The 22507-nt window shown below is 42.4% G+C and overlaps 1 protein-coding gene across 1 annotated transcript in view; it reads right to left on the minus strand.

The window, feature by feature from the left end:
* SLC2A13 (solute carrier family 2 member 13) overlaps positions 1-22507 on the minus strand; it is a 307588-nt gene that overhangs the window by 59540 nt on the left and 225541 nt on the right. Inside the window, exon 7 of the mRNA XM_077807858.1 lies at positions 635-760. Coding sequence (XP_077663984.1) covers positions 635-760 — 126 coding nt within the window. The remainder of the gene's footprint in view (positions 1-634; positions 761-22507) is intronic.

Raw genomic sequence — 22507 nt, forward strand, 5'->3', positions numbered from 1 at the left:
CAAAGGTAAGGTTTAAAAGAAAATGAAACTTCACAGCTTCAAATGTAACTGGAGGGCGTGCGGGGGAGGGGAAATTGTCTCAGAAGAAAAAATCCAAAACAGCAGGAAAATGAAAAGTGCCTTAGAGTTGGTCCTAGAGGTTTGCCACTCTATTCGTGTTGCAGCACTTAAACATATGTGTGTACAGCTGTGTCAATACACAAACATACCCACTATATCTTGCCTTTTTAATCACTTCATCTGTGCAGCACAGAAGTCTGCATAATTAATGTCTTTCAAAGCTATCATTCTGTCATAGCACGAGTACTAATTTTTCATCGTTCTTTGCAATTAGTGTTCCGAAAAATCTGATGTGACCTTTTAAGTCAACCATCACAAGTACTTCAACTCCTAGACAGCTTCTATTTTCTTTGAAAAATGAAGTCTACCTGGGACCTTTTTCACACTGGAAATGTATACTATACACTATAATGAAATAATAATGTCAAAAATACCAGTCAAAAGATCAATTTTCTGGAAAGATGTTTAAGAATACCATTTTCAATGAAAGCATAAATGCTCACAGCAGTCTGAAAATAAATTTTGATTGAGGCCAGTTATGAATTAAGGAATATAAACTCTCAAAGTGACATACCTGCCCCATGCTGCTGCCATTGTAGATTCTTTCTTAACTGGAACACATGAGGAGTCAACAACATTTGACTTGTTCAGTTTATAGCAGAGACCACAATCTGGATCTAGCATGCATCCATTACAATAACTGAAAGAGAGAAACAAACAGACATGCTAAACAATATTTTCTTTACCTATACCTGTGAAGCGAAACACTTACCTACGAGATTGTACTAAACATGCTGATTTAAAAGCATGAAGTTGTTTGTCTTTTCTTCCTCCGTGCCACATTCTAGTGAATGGGCAGTTCTGCATCCCTTATCAGTGCTGCTGTGAATAGTAAAATAATGCATACTAAATTGCAGCTGATCATATACTCAGGTTCTAGGAAAATACATGTGGAACATTTTTGGTCGAGAAACAGAGAAAGTACCTTTAAGTGTATGAGGATGGTGAAGACCCTAGACGAAGAAAAAGCAAATCTCACATAATCTTTATACAGAGGTGAGTAAATGAATCAAATGATTTTTTTAAAGAGGAATTTAACCAGAAGCTAAATTTAATTAAAATCTACATTTATAAATAACTGTGTCATATTTGTATATTAATCTTACATACCAAATGGTTAAAATGAAGGTTAACACACATTATTAATTCTTGATGTCTGATTTGTGTCCATTTATTCTTTTACGTAGAGACTGTCCAGTTTGACCAATGTACATGGCAGAGGGGCACTGCTGGCAGATGTGACAATTACAGTTACAATGCCCATATATGTTGAAACCTTTTAAACCACTATATGAGAAAATAATCTTGCAGAAAGAAAAGAGTAGCTGTATAGCTGTTTGTTTCATAGCCTCTCTTCTACAACATAAAAGACAGGGAAGAAGAAGGGTGGTCCAGTGATAAGGGTTCTAGTTTAGGCCTTAGAACAGTGGTACTCAGCCAGGGCCCTGGGGAGGCTGCGAGCAGGTTTCAGGGGGAGGGGGATACCAAACAGGGCCAGCATTAAACTCGCTGTAGCCCAGGGCTGTGAGCCCTACCACATGGGACTGAAGCCAAAGACTGAGCAATGTAGCTTTGTGGGGGCCCCTGTGGCATGAGGCTCCAGGCAATTATGCCAGCCCTGGCTTTTATATTCAGAAAACCAGTTACTGTGGCACAGGTGGGCCATGGAGTTTTTATAGCATGTTGGTGGGGGGGGGGGGGGGGGGAGGGAGAGGAGTCTCAAAAAGAAAAAGGTTGAGAACCCCTGCCTTAGAGGATCAGGTTCAATTCCTTGAACCACTCCCCTACCTCCCTGGGGTGTTGTGAGACTATAACATGTTAAAAATTGTGAGGTACACAGATACATATTCCCTATTATTAGAGTAAGTACCAAAGAGATAGTGTAGCCTGTCCTCCACACCACCCCCCTCCACTATCTCTCTCAACAGAAAGAGAAGAGCAGTGGCAATGACAGAGAATCAAAGAAGCATGCTGAATTTTTCTTTCATTTCTAAAAAGTTATTATTTTTAAATTAATATTTTTTTATTCTGATTTGGCTTCTGGAAGTTGAAAACCCAAATTTTATCCTGCCTTTGGGAACTTGGAAATGTATATACTGCAGCTATTGAATTAATAATATAACATCGAAATACAAAATCTCACTGCTTCAAATGTTTCATATTCATGATTTGATCTTTAAAGTTTACTCGCATATAATTAGATGAATATATCATGTATGGTATTAAAAGCAATAGTGAAAAGGAAAAATAAGCTGAACAATGAAATAAACTTCCTGAAATAAATACCAGCAGTAAATAATAGTAATAATAATAAATTTTCTTTAAAAAAAAAAAAGAAGCATGAACAAAATAAATAAAAGATAGCTGTGCTGTTTGAATCAAGTCTACCAAAAAGGAACTACTTTTTCTTAGGAGACGTGCTTTCAGGATAAAAAGAAAAGGAGGACTTGTGGCACCTTAAAGACTAACCAATTTATTTGAGCATAAGCTTTTGTGAGCTACAGCTCACTTCATTGGATGCATGCAGTGGAAAATACAGGGAGGAGATTTATATACACACAGAACATGAAACAATGGGTGTTACCATACATACTGTAAGGAGAGAGATCACTTAAGATGAGCTATTACCAGCAGGAGAGCTGGGGGGCGGGGGTGAGAGTGACACCTTGTGTAGCGATAATCAAGGTGGGCCATTTCCAGCAGTTAACAGGAATGTCTGAGGAACAGTTGGTGGGGGGGGGGGGGGGAGGAATAAACAAGGGGAAATAGTTTTACTTTGTGTAATGACACATTCACTCCCAGTCTCTATTCAAGCCTAAGTTAATTGTAGCCAGTTTGCAAATTAATTCCAATTCAGCAGTCTCTCGTTGGAGTCTGTTTTTGAAGTTTTTTTTGTTGAAGAATTGCCACTTTTAGGTCTGTAATCGAGTGACCAAAGAGATTAAAGTGTTCTCCGACTGGTTTTTGAACGTTATAATGTTATATTATAACATGTATAATGTTATAATATATTAATAATTATAATAATAATAATATATAATAATGTTATATTATTAATTCTTGATGTCTGATTTGTGTCCATTTATTCTTTTACGTAGAGACTGTCCAGTTTGACCAATGTACATGGCAGAGGGGCATTGCTGGCAGATGATGGCATATATCACATTGGTAGATGTGCAGGTGAACGAGCCTCTGACAGTGTGGCTGATGTGATTAGGCCCTATGATGGTGTCCCCTGAATAGATATGTGGACACAGTTGGCAACAGGCTTTGTTGCAAGGATAGGTTCCTTGGTTAGTGGTTCTGTTGTGTGGTTGCTGGTGAGTATTTGCTTCAGGTTGGGGGGCTGTGATTCTAGGTGGACTCTCCTGAAGGTCAAAACAACAGACTGGACTTCTACACAGAGTGCTTCCGCCGACGTGCACGGGCTGAAATTGTGGAAAAGCAGCATCACTTGCCCCATAACCTCAGCTGTGCAGAACACAATGCCATCCACAGCCTCAGAAACAACTCTGACATCATAATCAAAAAGGCTGACAAAGGAGGTGCTGTCATCATCATGAATAGGTCGGAATATGAACAAGAGGCTGCGAGGCAGCTCTCCAACACCACTTTCTACAAGCCATTACCCTGATCCCACTGAAGGTTACCAAAAGAAACTACAGCATTTGCTCAAGAAACTCCCTGAAAAAGCACAAGAACAAATCCGCACAGACACACCCCTGGAATCCCGACCTGGGGTATTCTATCTGCTACCCAAGATCCATAAACCTGGAAATCCTGGGCGCCCCATCATCTCAGGCATTGGAACCCTGACAGCAGGATTGTCTGGCTATGTAGACTCCCTCCTCAGGCCCTACACTACCAGCACTCTCAGCTATCTTCGAGACACCGCTGACTTCCTGAGGAAACTACAATCCATCGGTGATCTTCCTGAAAACACCATCCCGGCCACTATGGATGTAGAAGCCCTCTACACCAACATTCCACACAAAGATGGACTACAAGCCATCAGGAACAGTATCCCTGATAATGTCATGGCAAACCTGGTGGCTGAACTTTGTGACTTTGTCCTCACCCATAACTATTTCATGTTTGGGGACAATGTATACCTTCAAATCAGTGGCACTGCTATGGGTACCCGCATGGCCCCACAGTATGCCAACATTTTTATGGCTGACTTAGAACAACGCTTCCTCAGCTCTTGTCCCCTAACGCCCCTACTCTACTTGCGCTATATTGATGACATCTTCATCATCTGGACCCATGGAAAAGAAGCCCTTGAGGAATTCCACCATGATTTCAACAATTTCCATCCCACCATCAACCTCAGCCTGGACCAGTCCACACAAGAGATCCACTTCCTGGACACTACGGTGCTAATAAGCGACGGTCACATAAACACCACCCTATACCAGAAACCTACTGACCGCTATTCCTACCTACATGCCTCCAGCTTTCAGCCAGACCACACCACACGGTCCATCGTCTACAGCCAAGCTCTACGTACAACCACATTTGCTCCAACCCCTCAGAAAGAGACAAACACCTACAAGATCTCTATCAAGCATTCTTACAACTACAGTACCCACCTGCTGAAGTGAAGAAACAAATTGACAGAGCCAGAAGAGTACCCAGAAGTCACCTACTACAGGACAGGCCCAACAAAGATAATAAGAGAACGCCACTAGCCATCACCTTCAGCCCCCAGCTAAAACCTCTCCAACGCATCATCAAGGATCTACAACCTATCCTGAGGGACGACCCATCACTCTCACAAATCTTGGGAGACAGGCCAGTCGTTGCCCACAGACTGCCCCCCAACCTGAAGCAAATACTCACCAGCAACCACACACATCACACAACAGAACCACTAATCAGGAACCTATCCTTGCAACAAATCCCGTTGCCAACTCTGTCCACATATCTATTCAGGGGACACCATCATAGGGCCTAATCACATCAGTCACACTATCAGAGGCTCGTTCACCTGCACATCTACCAATGTGATCTATGCCATCATGTGCCAGCAATGCGCCTCTGCCATGTACATTGGTCAAACTGGACAGTCTCTATGTAAAAGAATAAATGGACACAAATCAAATGTCAAGAATTATAACATTCATAAACCAGTCGGAGAACACTTCAATCTCTCTGGTCACTCGATTACAGACCTAAAGGTCACAATATTACAACAAAAAGACTTCAAAAACAGACTCCAATGAGAGACTGCTGAATTGGAATTAATTTGCAAACTGGCTACAATTAACTTAGGCTTGAATAGAGACTGGGAGTGGATGTGTCATTACACAAAGTAAAACTATTTCCCCTTGTTTATTTCCCCCCTCCCACCCCCACTGTTCCTCAGACGTTCCTGTTAACTGCTGGAAATGGCCCACCTTGATTATCACTACAAAAGGTTTTCTCCCCTCCCCCCCCCAGCTCTCCTGCTGGTAATAGCTCATCTTAAGTGATCTCTCTCCTTACAGTGTGTATGATAACACCCATTGTTTCATGTTCTGCGTGTATATAAATCTCCTCACTGTATTTTCCACTGAATGTATCCGATGAAGTGATCTGTAGCTCACAAAAGCTTATGCTCAAATAAATTGGTTAGTCTCTAAGGTGCCACTAGTACTCCTTTTCTTTTTGCGAATACAGACTAACATGGCTGCTACTCTGAAAGCTTTCAGGATAGAAATTCAGTTATGTTTTGTAAGTCGTTTAGGGCTGGGATTGTCTCTTTTCTGTGTTTTAGAGCACCCAGGAAAATGGGGCCCAAATCTCAAATGGGGCCTTTGGACACCATCATAATATAAATATTTACTGCTGCTGCTTTGTTGCTATGTTTCAGTTGCAAGAATTTGAAAAAGCTTATATCCTAACACCCCACGTTACTCCAGGTAAAGTATTTTGGAGCATTTAGAGTTTTTTATATGGATGTAAAGGAGCAAACTGTAAAACTATATAAAAGTAACTGTTACATTTAACTTCAGAGGGGCCTGTGACCCTGCACTGACCCAGCTGGGGTTAACCGTATACTGTGGGCTGAAGAGGCCACGCCCCCCTCACCCCTGCTGGGCATGCTCAGCCTAGAGACAGAATATAAAAGGGAGTGGCCCAGCTCAGTTTGGGCTGGCTGAAGAGGAGAGCTGACACACACTGCTGACTCCTGCCAGGGAATTGCTGGAGCTACAGACTGTTGAGGCCGAGCCAATGGGATCGATGGCGGAACCCCTGATAACCCTGGAGGACAAGAGCGAGCTGGAAGGCCAATATCCCACGAGAACTGACAGAGCAGAAAGCATGGGTAGGAAGCGACCCAGGGAACGTGACTGCTAAAATAGGAAACAGAGCTGAACTGTGGACTACTGGTTTCACAGGGCACTAGATCAGGACCCGGTGAAGAAGGATGGGCCAGGGTCCCCCTACCATACCCAAAACCTACTGCAGTGTGGGGGCACTGCTCAAGGACTCTGGCCACTGGCCCACACTGCCCCAAGAGCAAGAGCAGCCCTGAGGACTCTAGCCACTAGGCCGCGCTGCCCCAAGAGCAAACGCAGCCCCGAGGACTCTGGCCACTAGGTTGCGCTGCTTTGTTTTGTAGACTAGGACAGCAGTATCTTGTCTAGCCACTTGAGCCATAACCCCTATTTTGTCCTTTGCAACCAGACACCCCATGGCGGGGTGTATCTACCCGGCAACAGTGCCACATCTGCAGTCCTTACTCACATGAATGACAAGTGCTGCAGGAATGTACCCTAGAATGTGTTCCCTCTCTGATCTTTCAGAACCTGAATCTGCTGACCTGCAGAGCACAGTTTAAGATCTCGTTGAGACTTCTTGTGATGGTAGTACATAATTCATGACAGAGGAGTGGAGCTGCACTGGAGAATCAGAGGTGGTGACCTGCAATTCAATTTTTCTCTCAAGCTCTGTGGAGACTCCTGTCACTGAGCAATTCTTAACATTTTTTTTAAATGAAGGAAATTTCCACGCAAAAACTTCATTAAACTGTTTGGCTGTAAATATTTATCAGTTACTTAAGGAGGGAAAAATAAGACAATGCAGTATTTATCCTAAAATACTACAGTAAAAAGTCTGGAAATTCCAGATTAAAATTAAACTTTAAAAAAATCCAACATTAGAAAGTGTCAATTTATAAAAGGAGACTGATTTATTTATTAATTTATTAAGGAGACTGATTAGCTCTGCCCCTGTATCACAAAAAAGCTAGAGGAAACAATCCTAGTCGTGATGTGCAAGTGATCTAACTGTACTACCTTCCTAGTGCAGATAGACTAACTGTACACTCAAATTGTGTACGCCAAAATCCCTCAGTTTCATAGGCGAATTAAACCAACAGGCAGATTTAGGATATTTAAGAGGTTCAGAGCTGCAGAGTTAAAACCTTACTTCTCAAAGTCCTTCAAAATTGCCATAAAAATGTTTCTAAATTCAGATAAGATGAGTATGCAGGGTGTTAGGTGGAGAGGAGCTGGGGGCAGAGTTAAGGTTCTTTCAGTAAGCTTAACTGTGCACGCCTCTGCTTCATTAAGTTTGGGATTTCTTTAAAATGTAAACATTACCCTAGAATTTCCAGACTGTTGTGTTTTTGAGAAAATTAATATTTTTAAGGACATTTTCCCTTTATATAACACATAGGTATTTACAACCCTAGCGAGCTTAACAAAATATTTCTCCTGGGAATACCCTATTAAATCAAATATTTTTTTACAGAATGATATAAACTGCAGAAAAGATGACAGTTTTCAAAGAAAAAGAGATAGTAGAGGGATACATCAACTTTCCTTCACTCGTCCTGATATATAAAGACACACAAATCTAATAATTTGTACAACAGAAATAGAAAAAACTTTCAGGAAGAAGTCAATTTGAAAGTAATTTCATCATCAGAATATTTCTCTTACAAGATTTCATGAGAAAAATGTAGCCCTGCAATTATCAACTGCAAAAGGAAATAACAATTCCGATATTACATTAGAGAGTCTTAATTAAATTTTGTAAACCACTATTTGAGGCAGCAGTGGTCAACAGCAAAAACAGTTGACAGGAACAGAAGGCTACAAATAAACCAGGATAAAATGTTTTTAAAAAATCGTAAAGGAGTGTATGTGTGTGTGTGTGCATGGAGATTTCACATATGGCATATAATGGGCGTATAAAAAATTGCATGACCGACTAGTGAAAATGATGCTGTGATGATGATGGAAGGCTATATTTCGGATTTTAACATTGTGATAACACATGTCATATGATTTCTTTTTAAGGGTGAGAAAACCCTCAAACTTAATACCACAGAGACACAGCTATCGATTGTATCATCTAGGCCACTATCCTGGCTTCAAAAGTGCTCAAGCTGAAGCTGTGCCAAGCGCTGCTGCTGTTGGCTCTCAGCAAGCCACTTGATGAGTTTCTTAACCTCCATTCTTCCTGGTCGGGAAGGTTCACCGTTTTATCGTCCAGCAGAGGGGGGAATTCAATTTGCTGCTGCACTGGACTTGTCCCCTTGTTTCAGGCGATGCCTGCATTCTCCAGCAAGATTAGTGGTTCCTTGCTCTCGAGGGCACAGGGAGGCCACTGTGCCTCGCTACAGGAAGATGGTAAACAATAGTTTATAGGGGGAAGCTCCAGTACTCTGGGCGTGGCAGAGCACAGTCTTTAGCGCAGAGCCTTCTGGCTGGGACAGACAGCAATTATCAGTCTATAATGGCAGTCTATAAGGGGGCTCTGACCCTCTGGGTGGGGCACAACACTAACAATCTTTAGCCCAAGCCTTCTGGCTGGGACAGTCTATAGGTACAGGCCTCTTGGTCTAGGATGAGTTTGCAACCACCCCAGGTGTGGGATAGCAGCTGCGGGGAGGGGCAGGGAGACCCAGGCCCACCCTACTCCACCAGGTCCCAGCCCAGGGCCCTATCTGTGGTGGGCAGTCCTGCCACTGGGTCAATGGGGAAAGCCCCTGAACCAGGCTGCCTTGCTTCCTGGCAGCACAGCTGACTCAAGGTATGGCTCCCCCAGGCTACTTCCTACCCCACTTAGCCACTGGGGCTCTGTCGAGCAGGGGCTTGGTCTTATTGCCTCACAGTCAGGCAGGGGCCAGTGCAGTTCCTCCTTGGGGTCTTCTGTCTCCTCAGGGGCTGGTCTGGGATCCTGCACAGGACTCTGCTCCCTGGAAGAGACGTCTACTCTCTCCCATGGCCCAGCACCTACTCAGCTCTTTTTATACTTACTATCCCGCCCTGGTATTTCCAGTGAGGGAAGCGGGGCAGTTTGGAGGGAGGCCACTCCGCCTTGCTACTCTAACAAAGAAGTTATTACAAAATTCAAGAACGCAGGAGGAGAGAAGTGCATTGTAATTATTTCATTTAAAACATTTCTCTTTTAAAACCCAGTATAAACCATCAATTGCAGTGCATAAAAAAAAATACAGAAAGGGACAACTGAATAAGTTAATGGAAGATCTCAGGCCTATGACAGTACAAGCCATTCAATCTTCTCTCTCTGGGTTTAATGTCATTAGGACTACCTGGTATATGATAAAACTTGTAAAGTTACCTGTGTAAATACTCTTTTTGGGTGGTGAGAAAAAGAAGGGGTAGGAGAGATCTCAGAGAACTGTGAGTGAACCAAATAAAAGCTACCTTAGAGCAGTCAAACAGATTCTGTGGCCTATGAGAGACTTCAGCTGAAGACAGAAGAGACAGATGAAATGGACGAGGAACCACCATTCAGGCCCCACCAGTTCATCTGAATAAACCACTTACGAGCCAGAATTAGGGGGAAACAGAACTTCCGGGGCTCCATACTTCTCTAGAATTTTTCTTTCCTTTTATTAGGTCTGGCTCTAGGTGGAAATGTGACACTAGATAGGAAGTCAGGACACTTGTGGATTCTACTCCTAACTCTGTCACTGACTTGCTGTGTGAGGTAAGTCACTTAACAGCTCTGTGCCTCAGCTTCTCCATCTGAAAAAATGAGGATAATATTGGTAACCCACCTTTGCAAATTTTCAGTCCTGTATTAGTATTTTTATACCTAAAAATGTAATGACTTCAAAGTTCAATATCTTGCAGCATGCATGGATGGAAATGGGTGCTTTATAGAGGAGAAATTCCCAGCTTCCCAAAGGGATCCTGCATTCACGTCTAGCTCTGAAAATGCCCAAGATCAGACTTTACAACTTGTGACATGTCCAGATATAGAAAAGCTTATGGCTGTCTCTCAGCTCTGTACAGTTGGATTGACAATAACTAAGGCACTGGACTTTACAGAGAGAGGGACATAAATATTCCCAGTAAAATTGGAAATATTTAACTCTCTAAAATATACCTTGTCACTTTTTGGGGATAACCTGTATACATCAATTGTGTGTGGCAAAGTCACATGTCTGATGTGGCTACCTGAGTTCCATGTTAATAAAATAATAATTAAAGAATAATAGTAATATTCATGGCTTTAAAGTCTAATATATCTTGAAATATTTCAATGCTTCTGTACAAGATTGTTCTTGGTCACTTCTGGTATCCAAGCACCAGAAACAGGCAAGAAACAAACAAGACCCACAGATTGCAAACCTTGGTAACAGAAGAGGGCCAAATCCCCTTGATGAAGTGGCAGTTATTCTATTTACCATCCCTTCCAGATGGATTATATTCAAGACATTTTCAATAACCTACTAACAATACTTCAGTCATATTTCCTGTTCATGTCTCAGATCCAAGCAACAGTCAGACATTGGGAAAGACAAAAGAATGCCCTGTCCTGGAAGGATAATAAAGAGCTCTAAAGCGCAATGTCACCCTCATACTGATGGCACCACACCATATAATACCTCATTATCTCCTTTAACGTTCTCACAAAAACAATGCACAGGAGGGCGACAGAACAGAACCTTGTAGTAGGTCACATAAGAAAGCCTTGGGGCAGATGAGGAATTGCCCTAGGCTAGACCAATGGGTCCACGGTCCACAACTCCACATAATCTTACCCTGGAAATGCCAACGGCCATCATTGTCTGGGACCATAGGTCTCAAACCTGGAGCCATAGGACTCTTAGGACCTAGTAAGCTCCAACCTGCCACACAACAACTTGCTAACAGTTGCTAGGGCAGAAGCTGAACCTCGACAGACGACTCCAGTCCTGGAACCTGACTGGCAGAATGCTGGAACCTGGAACCTGACTGGTCCATAGCTTCTATATAAATCCAGCACAAGAACAGGAAGTTGTCCATACAATAGGAACCCACCTTGCTCTGGACTGTGAGCCTTGTGCTTCCTGCTCCTGCTTCCACTCCCACTCTTGCTCCCCTGGCTTGACTCTGGTTATTGATTTGTAGTTCTCCTGCTTCTGATCTCCTGGTAACCTGACCCTGCCTGCCTTCTGACACTTGATTCTAGGTATGCCCTCTGGCCTATCTTAGACTCTGACCTACTGATATCTGACCCAGCCTGACTCCTGCTTGGACCACTAGATCAGACAGCCCACGTCTAGGTCGTAACCATCAGATGTCTTCATGCACAGTATCAAAGGCAACTGGTAGAGCTGAAGGAATCAGCATGGACTCTTGATCATGGTCTCTTGTGATGAGAGCAGCCATCAATTAGATCACTGCAGATTCTGCCATACGCTGGCTTAAAGCTAGACTGAAAAGAGTCAAGAAACTCCATGTACTTCAAGTACAGATAAACTCATATCTGAATCTTGATTATATAAAATCCAGATACGTCCCCCAAGCCAGTCTGATAGGATTTACTTGTATTGCCAGAATGGTTTTGCTGTGGGTACTTTTAATTTCTTCTCAATCGAAAGTAAACAAACAAACAATATTCTACCTTACCTGCCCCTTGCCTTCTACCATCCTAAAATAATAGGGTAGGAACAGGGCAATAATAGGCAAGACTGAAAATACGGGGGCTGGTTTATTTAGTAAGTATGTAACAAAAACGTATATAAGAGGTGATGGAACCTTGCCCTCTCAAGGCGGGCACCGACCATCATCTTCACCCACACTGAACCAATGCTTCCTTCCCACAAGCTCCATCAGCCATGATGGATGTGGGTCCAAAATGCAAGTTGCAGCCAGAAACTCCCCAAGCATGTCCAGCCCCTCAAGGATTCAAGGTGGCAGAAGCTGAAGCAAAGAAGGTATCACATTTGTCCACTCTGAGTGCAGAATCGACCATCACAAATGCAGAAAATCTGAACGTTCAAATTGGCGTAGTAGGCTGAAAACTTTTCACACAGACCAACAGAGAGTTCAGACACCACAGCAACTGTGTATCTATGCAGAGAAAACTCAGATTCTGCCTACTAGCTGGAACTGTTCTGCAAATTAGTGTTCTGCTTCAAGCCATGCCATGAAATTTCAAAAATGTATTTATGCTACAGCCAGTAGTTTTCGGCTACTGATAACCTATCCTCCTCCTTTCCACATTCTATGTCACAGGCCATCTATACATCTTTGTGGCGTGCAAGGACAAAGAATCAAAGGAGAGATATTAAGAGCCACAGCACGAGCCCTGGTTCAGTACTAACTCAGAAAAAAGAGGACTATCTCCCACATTACTAATGATACTTCTTGCAGCATCCAAGTGTTCCTTCCAGATCTCCCATTGAATTTTTCTGGCTGCTTAGCTTGTAAGAGTTGGTGTGATCACAGAACAAGGTGATATAGCCACAAAGATTCAAGTGTATCCTGGCACAGTTCTGTTTGCCACAGTTCACAAAACTTTACGAAGAGTCATGTATGTGATTTCTCTTTTGATCCTCTAAGAACAATTTGCACAAAGATTACATTTGCCCTATCACTACATTATGCAGCGAAAGAATGCTCCATTTGCAGATAAAGCATCTGACTCTCTTATTCTATGAATAAGGGAGTGTCAAAGTGACAAGGGAGTTGTGGCACACTATTTTCTAATAGGGTGAACAAATAGTTCTGCCTTCTTGGACTTCTGTCCTTTGCAATGAGTCTTTCCATGTACTGAATATTAGGTAAACTATCAATCTGTCCTGGTCCCACTGATCATCAAGCTGTGGTATGTGAAACTAAAAGCGTATAAAATTAACAGAAAGAACAAAACAAGAAAATTATAGCAAGCTTTGTTACTGACTCCAGACTCTTCTCATGCGATTCCCAGTTTAGTTGTTACTCAGGCTCTGGTGAGCATACTCAGCTAAACTGCAGTAGAGAGCAAACAGAATAAGAGTTACTTGTTTCAGTAACAGAGGCTACAGTTATCTAGCACAGCTTAAATAAATTTGTAAAAACAGGCCAGAGTTCTTTTCTGTGGCTTGCCTGAAGCACCACCTTAATGATTTTTTTCTATTTCATCTGCTTGTAGCCTTGAGCTGTGTTCCAAAGGAAAGTCAAATGACCACCATTGAATAGTCATTTATTCTTAGACCAGGAGTTCCATGAATAAATGAGTTACATGAATTCACATTGTGTTAGGGTTTGACCTTAAGTCTTTGAGGGAAGATCAGTCTATGTCAGAGGAAAACTAGAAATCTAGTGGACAAAAGACTTAAAAGCTGTTTCAAATGTAATTTACAATTAAGTTTTAGGTACTGCAGGTGACTTGCTGTTTCAGAACATTTTGCATTCCTCCATGCACTATGTTATTGGAGAAGCTGAATTTTTGCACAGATTGCATCTAGGAAGATAATGTATAGCTTTTTTCCAACATCAAGACTGAGTAAAATCGAGTAGTTTATTCCAGTACCTCTTGAAAGTATACACCATCTCTAGTATATTAAAACTCTTTCACAGTACAACATACTAAGCTATACCAGTTAACAAAAAGTAAAAAGGGATTGGAAAGATGGACTGAAAGGAGTGGGTGAGAAAGAGAAAGGAAAAATTAAGAGCATTAACTCCCTGAATTTGTGTAAATGGTTTGCTTTAAATTTTATGCCCCATAAAAATCACTTTGGCACAGAATAATACCTAAAAGTTTGCAGGCCAAAAGGAGTTATTGTAACAAAGATAGAAGGGGTTCTTAACGAGATCTTAAAATGGAAATGGTCTTGCAACCTTATGTCTTTCATGACAGTGACTCTATAACTATTTGCTAACTAGCAAATGTTATGGTACATATCGTATATTACTCACATATTATGTATTTAGGCACAGTGATGTGGCTTACACGTAATATACAAAAAAGTACTGTGCACATCATAATCTTTATTGCTTTAGTAGATATCAGTATGGACCCCCAGCATTCTTTAAATTTCACCAGTAACCCCAAAGAATACTCGGATGTATGCCAGAGCTGTGTGCATGGATTCAACTCCCAAGGAATCTCAAATAGACACTACAACCATTGACACATATTCAATGCCACCCACAGAACAGTGGTTTCCAACCAGGGGCCTTCAAGGCGCTACACTGTAGGCCTCAAGGGTGTGTGTGTTAAGAAGAAAACTAGTATTTGCTTACAAATTGAAACGTGTTCCCTGAACGGGTCCCTCTCTTTTAACCTGAAGCACTGGGGAGGCGATAAAGCGGTGCCATCTTCCCAACAGCCTTCCACTGATGCTCCAGAATACAGCTGGTCAGAAATTCTCCAGTGGAACATTTTTTTCATCAGAGAAAGCCAATATGTTGAAATCAAAACATTTAATGGAGGTGGTTCCATTTTCAACAAAGCTGCAACAGGACTGTGCCAACCAGGCACGTTTCGAAAGCTGCCTGGCTGCCTACCACTTTGCCGGCATGGCCTCTCGCCAGCTTGCCTGGTAGGTTAAGATGGAGCAGAGAGTCTGGAAGCCCCAACTCCCAAGTTCCAAAGCTCCCAGGCTGCCAAGTAGTGGGACACCAAGGGCTTCCAGGAACCCAGCTCCAACACAACTCACCAGGTGTGCTGCCACAGAACAGAGTTCGCAAGGCTTCCTGTTCCTCATCAGAGTGCCTGATGGCGAATTGGGAACCTGGAAGACACAGCACTCAAGTGCTGAGGTTTCCAGGTTAGAAAGAGCTTGCAGGGTCCTGGCTTCCCTTCAGCTTGCCAGGTGGGATGACTAGGAGCAGGAGCCTGGAAGTGCCAAATTCTGAAATATTGAAACCCTCTGTGAAACGGAATGGCCTTTCTCTGCACAGCTCTACCACACAGACAGCTTGCATCTAAGCCAGGATTAGGTGGAGCTGTTGTCCCTGTGCTGCAGCAGCTGTTCCAATAACTGCATGCTTGTATCACTGCAGGCTGTAGGAGCCCATGGGAAAGCAGGAGAGGTGCCTCACTGGGTCTGCCTATACAGGATGGCTCCCCTCTTCCACACAGCCATCCAGGATGGGCTAGCAGAAGTGTGAAAATGAGAACAACCAGTTACAGCTCCCTGATTTTCTGTGCTAGCCCCTAACTCGTGCCACCAGGCAATGGTCCCCAAGGGACCATACACCAGCTAGAGCACAGCATGCACCTGCCACTCCTCTTTGTCCAGACTCACACACAAGCGGCTGCAGGGAGAGAGCCAGGGGGACTGGCTACATCCACTGGGGACTCCTTTTCAGCCAAGAGTCTGTGATGGGGATGATATGGTTCATGGACAGGTATAACTGGGGCCCTTATATTACTTGGATTCCAAAACTATCTGTAACAGGGGAAATTTTTTTACCAATGCTACTATGTTCTCATCAGAACAAGAATTAGCCAAACAGATTTGACAACTGGCCTAACTTACTTTATAGCACTCAACATGTGTTGAGGGCCTTTTAAAGCACAAAAGGGGAAATAAAATGAAGGGTAGAGATGAAAAGAGAGAGAAGAAAAGGACAAAGAGTGGGATGGAATGATCAGAGGGAGGGGAAATCAGGGAGAAAAGAGAAAGGGATATAAAAAAAAATCTTTAAAAATTGAAAAGCCATTCACCACTTAGGACACTTACAACAGAAAAAGGCAACCATTCAATTTTAAATACGACAACTTTAAAAGTGAAAATCATTTGGAAGCAGCCTTTATTTTATTATGAAATTAGCTTTGGAGAATGCTATTTCACAATGGGAAATCACTTGTGAGAGAGCCTGTTGGGGCCAGTTGCATACAGCTTTTCTGTTACTCAGACAGGATTTTTCTACCATTAAATAAATAATTTAGTTCAACCAGAGATAAAGTGTGATTATATCTCCCTATTCTCCCAGGGTGAGTAGGATTCAGTTACTGTTCATTTTAAGTTCTGCAATTGCTTCTTTCCTCACTTTTTTTCACTGGTTACGGTGTTCTGTACTTGTATTTTGTTAGACATTACACCTCATGCGTGAAATTTCTGCAAAGTCCTAGTCAGTTTGGCTTTTCTATGTGCCTCAGAAGCACCTTAATTTGAAATGCAAATTGTACAATACCTGGTTTTTGTGGCATGACTTAGCAGTAAAGACCTTTTTTCAGGCAGCTTGTTCTATGGATGTAATTTCTCTTTTTGACAAGTGAATTGTCCAGTTTTTCTTGCTTTGATCCTTAGTTTTGGGGTTGTTCAGTTTTGATTTATTTTAAGATTTCTGGGTTCCTTGTACAGTTTATGCTCAATTTTCAACTTTGTCTTCTGAATTCTTTTATCCTCACCAATCCTTTCCAAAGACTGATTACAGAACAATGTTAATATTCTCTTGTTGTCTGTTTAAGAAAATCAAGACAGGGCCTGAAAATCTATTCCCTTTTAGTTAATATATGGTTTTGTACTATCCTGCCACATGGGCAGAGTACACAGTCACCCACCCAGAGGAGCAAAGAATTCTGTAAGTAGCAGCAGGCAGTTCTCCTGTCACGTAGCCCCATTAATAAAGTTACTTCCCTTAATTACCTCAGGCAAGAAATTAGTACATACTTAGTAATTCTGATTATCCCTGTGTTGCTTCCAAAGATTAACCTAAATCTTGACACTAAATAATTAAATATTTAAATTTAATTAGATTAAATTCCATTAAAAAGCAACACAGGGAGAATGTTAAGGTTGCTCTGGTAAGCAGTCAAAAGCCAAGGAATCACAGGGTTGTTTGGCATGCACAGAAAATCACCCAGTTCTTCAAGGTTACACTTGTGTACCTAAAATTATACAAAATATTAGGATAATATATCATGTATTTTACCAAACATAACGGTGCAGGAGGGAAAGAGTTAAGACTCCAGGTGCAATTGTAATTTTGTCATTTTCTTACTTCTGAGCAATTAACTGGGCAATCTTAACACTTTCAACTTTGTTTTCTAATGAAATTTCCTCGGATTCTTTTTTTCTTAAGTCATTTAAAACTTGATATTCCACACTATGGAAATGCTAGGTTAGACACCACTGGCCCTGTCCTACACACTTTAAAATGTCTGCACAAGGCAACCTCTTCCCTGTACACCTTAAGACATTCTGCTCTGAAGCTTAAGAGCTGTGTGGCTTTTACCTGATAAGGTAAGGAGTCATGCCTAATTCACTACAAACTTTACAAGGATCTTGGTCCAGTAAAGAGCTGAGCCCCTCCTGAAGGTTAGTGAGCACATACAAGTCTCATTGATTTCAGTGGCAGGTGAGGATGCTCACCTGAAAGATATACACGGCTCCAGGTCACCTACTGGAAACTTATGCATATCCCCTTCTCAGCCCTCAGCCCCTCCCCTGCTTCCTCTCCACCTCAGCAGAATCGCAGCATTCTTCCGTCCCTCCCCTTCTGCTAACTGCAATTTCCTTCACATGCCAGTGCAAATTCTGCCACTGCTCTGAGAAAATTTCTTTCAGCCCTGGCTTACTTCTTACATCCACTACAAGCCCCAGTTCCCCGAAACCACACCACCTCCCATAGACTTATGTCCTGATTTTACTCAGGCCAATCCAGGAGCACCTGTTCCAGGTCTCTACCCACTCGACTTCCCTACAATCCCCAAATTCCGAATAAATCCCCCAAAGCATCTCCAAATATTTCCACATGAAATTATAGAAGTTAAAAATGGAAAAGATCTATCTGATTGTGGAGTCTAAATCCCTCACAACGCAGAAAGTCACAGAATAATAATGGAGGCTACCATCTGCAATATGAAACACATAAAATAAGAGAAAGCTATTATAGTAAGTTGGAGACCATGCAGTTCAAAAGTAATATATAACAACTCTGAACAGACTGTAAGGTTATACTGTAAGCAATTGGGGCAGGGGCTGTCTTTGTACAGCACCAGCACAATGGGTCTCTGATCCAGGATTAGTGCCTCTAGGCACTGCTGTAATACAAATAACCAGTTATTATAATTGGTTCTCTTTTCCCTTTGTACCTTATCTCTTCATAATTTCATCAACAAAACAAATTCAGCTACCATCTCTGTGCTGATGACTCTCAAACCTACTTTTTCTACTGCAGACCTATCGCCTTCTGTCCAACTAAGATCTTGGTGTGCTCTCTGACATCTCCTCACGGATGTCTAGCTGTCAGCTCAAGCACAACATGGCTAAAACAGAGCTCTTAATCTTCCCACTCCATGACCTCCCCATTTCCTCCTTTCTTGATCACTGTGGACATCACCACAATCCTGCCGGTCACTCAGCCCCATAATCTGATCATAATCTTTTATTTGGACGTCCTTCTAGGTCCTCATATCCAAGAAATGTCTAAATCTTGCTGATTCTTTCTGCATCACACCTCAAAGATATGGCCATTTCTATCCATTCAGACAGCTAGATCTCTTGTCCTGACTCTCACTGCCTCGCATATTAATTACTGTAGCATCCTTTCCCCTTGGCCTTGATAAATGCAATCTTGACTTGCTCATTTTCAGAATGCTGCTGCAAAGATAATTGTCCTAGCCTGTTGCTCCTCTCTTTGCATCCTTGAATTGGGCCTCCCTTCTCTATTGCATTGAACATATGCAGCTTGTCTTCACTTTCAAGGCTCTTCCCAGCCTATCACCACTCTGTGTATCATCTCTCATTCACTATGAAGATGTCTGCTCCTATCTCCAGTTGGCCCATGATGCCAGCCTCCATTGCCCCTTTGTTAAACTTTCAAAAAAGCATCTTCCTGGTTTCTCCCAGGATGCCCCTAATGCTTGGGAGGAATTCCCTATAACAGTCTGCAACACTAACTCATTATCCATCTTCAAAAGCCGTCTTGACTGTGATGTCTACAAAAACAAACCTGATAATGGTTAGCCAGCTGGTGTGCTCAGACTACTGCCTATTATATTGACCAATATTATCCCATTGTTTCCTTGTGGTCCATCTTCTGACTGAATCCATCAGTTGTCTCTTGTCTTAGAGCAGGGGTGAGCAAACTACGGCCCGCGGGCCAAATCCAACCCCTCAGGGAACGGGGAACCACGGCCAATGGGAGCTTCGGGGGAGGTACCCACAGGCAAGAGCAGCGGGCGGAGCTCTCTGTCCGCCCCACTGGGGGCTGCAGAGATGTGGTGCTGGCCACTTCTGGGAGCGGGCTGGTGCCGGGGCCAGGGCACGCAGGCAGGGAACCTGCCCTGGCCCTGGTGCGCGCCACTGCCACCCCGGAGCTGCTCCAGGTAAGTGGCCCCGGGCCAGAGCCCAAACCCCTCCTGCAACCCAACCCCCTGCCCTGAGCCTCCTGCTGCATCCCGCAGCCCCCGCTGCACCCCAACCCTGTTCCCTGAGTCCCCTCATATACCCCACACCTCTCCTCTGCCCCAACCCCTTGCCCTGAGCCCCTTCCTGCTCACCGCACCCCGTCCCGCACCCTAACCCCCTGCCCCGGCCCTGTATGCAATTTCCCCACCTAGATGTGGCCCTTGGGCCAAAAAGTTTGCCCACCCTGAGAGTGTAAGCACTTTGAGTCAGGGACCATCTGTACAGTGCCTAGCACAATAGAGTCCTAGTCTATTACTAGGGTTCTTAGGTGCTATTGTAATATAAATAATAAATACATAATTACAACCACTGAATTTATTGTACAGAGGCCTTTGATAGGAACACACTTATAGTATCTAAACAATGTACACGCATTTGTAACATTTCTTTCAGACAAAAAGAAAAGGAGTACTTGTGGCACCTTAGAGACTAACCAATTTATTTGAGCATGAGCTTTCGTGAGCTAGAGCTCACTTCATCGGATGCATACCGTGGAAACTGCAGCAGACTTTATATACACACAGAGAATATGAAACAATACCTCCTCCCACCTCACTGTCCTGCTGGTAATAGCTTATCTAAAGTGATCATCAAGTTGGGCCATTTCCAGCACAAATCCAGGTTTTCTCACCCTCCACCCCCCCACACAAATTCACTCTCCTGCTGGTGATAGCCCATCCAAAGTGACAACTCTCTACACAATGTGCATGATAATCAAGTTGGGCCATTTCCTGCACAAATCCAGGTTCTCTCACCCCCCTCCCAAAAACCACACACACAAACTCACTCTCCTGCTGGTAATAGCTCATCCAAAGTGACCACTCTCCCTACAATGTGCATGATAATCAAGGTGGGCCATTTCCAGCACAAATCCAGGTTTTCTCACCCCCCCACCCCCATACACACACAAACTCACTCTCCTGCTGGTAATAGCTCATCCAAACTGACCACTCTCCAAGTTTAAATCCAAGTTAAACCAGAACATCTGGGGGGGTGGGGTGGGTAGGAAAAAACAAGGGGAAATAGGCTACCTTGCATAATGACTTAGCCACTCCCAGTCTCTATTTAAGCCTAAATTAATAGTATCCAACAAACACACACAGAGAAAGAGCATTCCACTGCCCTCTGCTGGACAAAATAGCAGATCTGCTTACGTGTGTAAAGTCACCCTGTCATGACTAAAATGGACAGAGCATGTATACCATAATACCACCACATATGGAGGTTTCACAAATTACCTTTAAAGTATTACTTTTGTAACCCTTGTTTGTGATTAACATTTTTTAAAAAAAATAACTCTTATGAATGAAAATGAAAGTGCCAGAGATATTCTATTGAATAGTGGAAATAACTGGATGTTCCCCCATTTATACAGAGCTTGACCCAAAGACCACTGAAGTAAATGGAAAAGTTCCCAATGACTTCAGTGGGCTTTGGATCAGGTTAGTCACATATGTTTCAAATGGATAGCTATCAAGCTCTGTGTTTTCAGTGTGACATGAAAGGAGTTTTGCACACAACTTTCATTACTAATAGGAAGGATGCCCTACACATTGTTCTGAAATGGACCTTTCTGCCACCTAGGATTTTAAGTTACAGTATCAGGTTTGATTTCAAGCAGCAACATGCTAGCAAAAGGTTAAATGCCAACACCTGAAATGGCTTTCCTACTTAAACAATTTCCGGATTTGTACTAAGGTCATTCTTCAGTTCTACAGCATGAACTCTCCACTAGAATTTTAATTAAATTTTGACTGAAACACAGATTTATCCCTCAATTTACTTTTAGTTCGTTTGGGCTTTAGAGAGGAAAGCAATCACTGTGTTTATCACTGTAATTCTCAGTTATTAGGATGCCAGGTAGTGCTGTCTCTTCAATATCAGAAAAATAAAACAGGAATAATATTTTAAAGGATACGAGGTCTGTAATATCTATATATCACAGCTCTATAAATCCTGATCACTGCATTGTAAATAACACATAACTATAAATTTGGGCTAGCTGGGGCAGATGTAAGCGCCAATAGCTATTTTTTTCCATACTCACTGACGGGATACCAAAGTGTAAACTCCAGATAAAACAAATTTAAATTATTTGTTTTACTGGGTTTTTCACAAGACTAAAGACAATGCTATTTTATTGTTGAACTCAAATATATGTTTTTTACTCAGTGAAAATTTGTTTCTGTGATTGTTGTTCAGCACCCAGAGAGCTTTTGTATGTGTGGGTGCTTTATAAATAAAATTATTAATTACTATTAAATACTTACAGCTATTAACTGTGTAATATAACTAATGTATAATATTATTAAGCATGAATGCCTTCATCTTAGTCAGTGATGCATACTCGCTTGATGAGATTAGGAAGATTAATTGTGTGAGGATGACTCAGGCAAAGATGAACACCACAATATCTGTGTGCTGGGTATAGCAGATTGGCTCCTTTACCTTAAATGAACTCTGAAGGCAACCAGTTCTGATAGAAACTGAACGGGAAAGTTCTTGCATTGAGATAGTGTACCCACAATGATGTGAGCTGAAGAGTTACATTCATAGATACATTAATAGATTCCAAAGCCAAACGGGACCATTGTGATCATCTAATCTGACCTCCTGTATAACACAGGCCATAGAACGTCCCCCAAATAATTCTTGTTTGAACTAGAACATATCTTCTAGAATAACATCCTCATCTTGATTTAAAAATTTCCAGTGATAAAGAATCCACCCTAACCTTTGGTAAATTGTTCCAGTTGTTGATTTCTCTCATTGTTAAAAATGTATACCTTACTTCCAGTCTGA

This window comes from Eretmochelys imbricata, chromosome 1 (genome assembly GCF_965152235.1).
Source record: "Eretmochelys imbricata isolate rEreImb1 chromosome 1, rEreImb1.hap1, whole genome shotgun sequence".
Classification (NCBI taxonomy): Eukaryota; Metazoa; Chordata; order Testudines; family Cheloniidae; genus Eretmochelys; species Eretmochelys imbricata.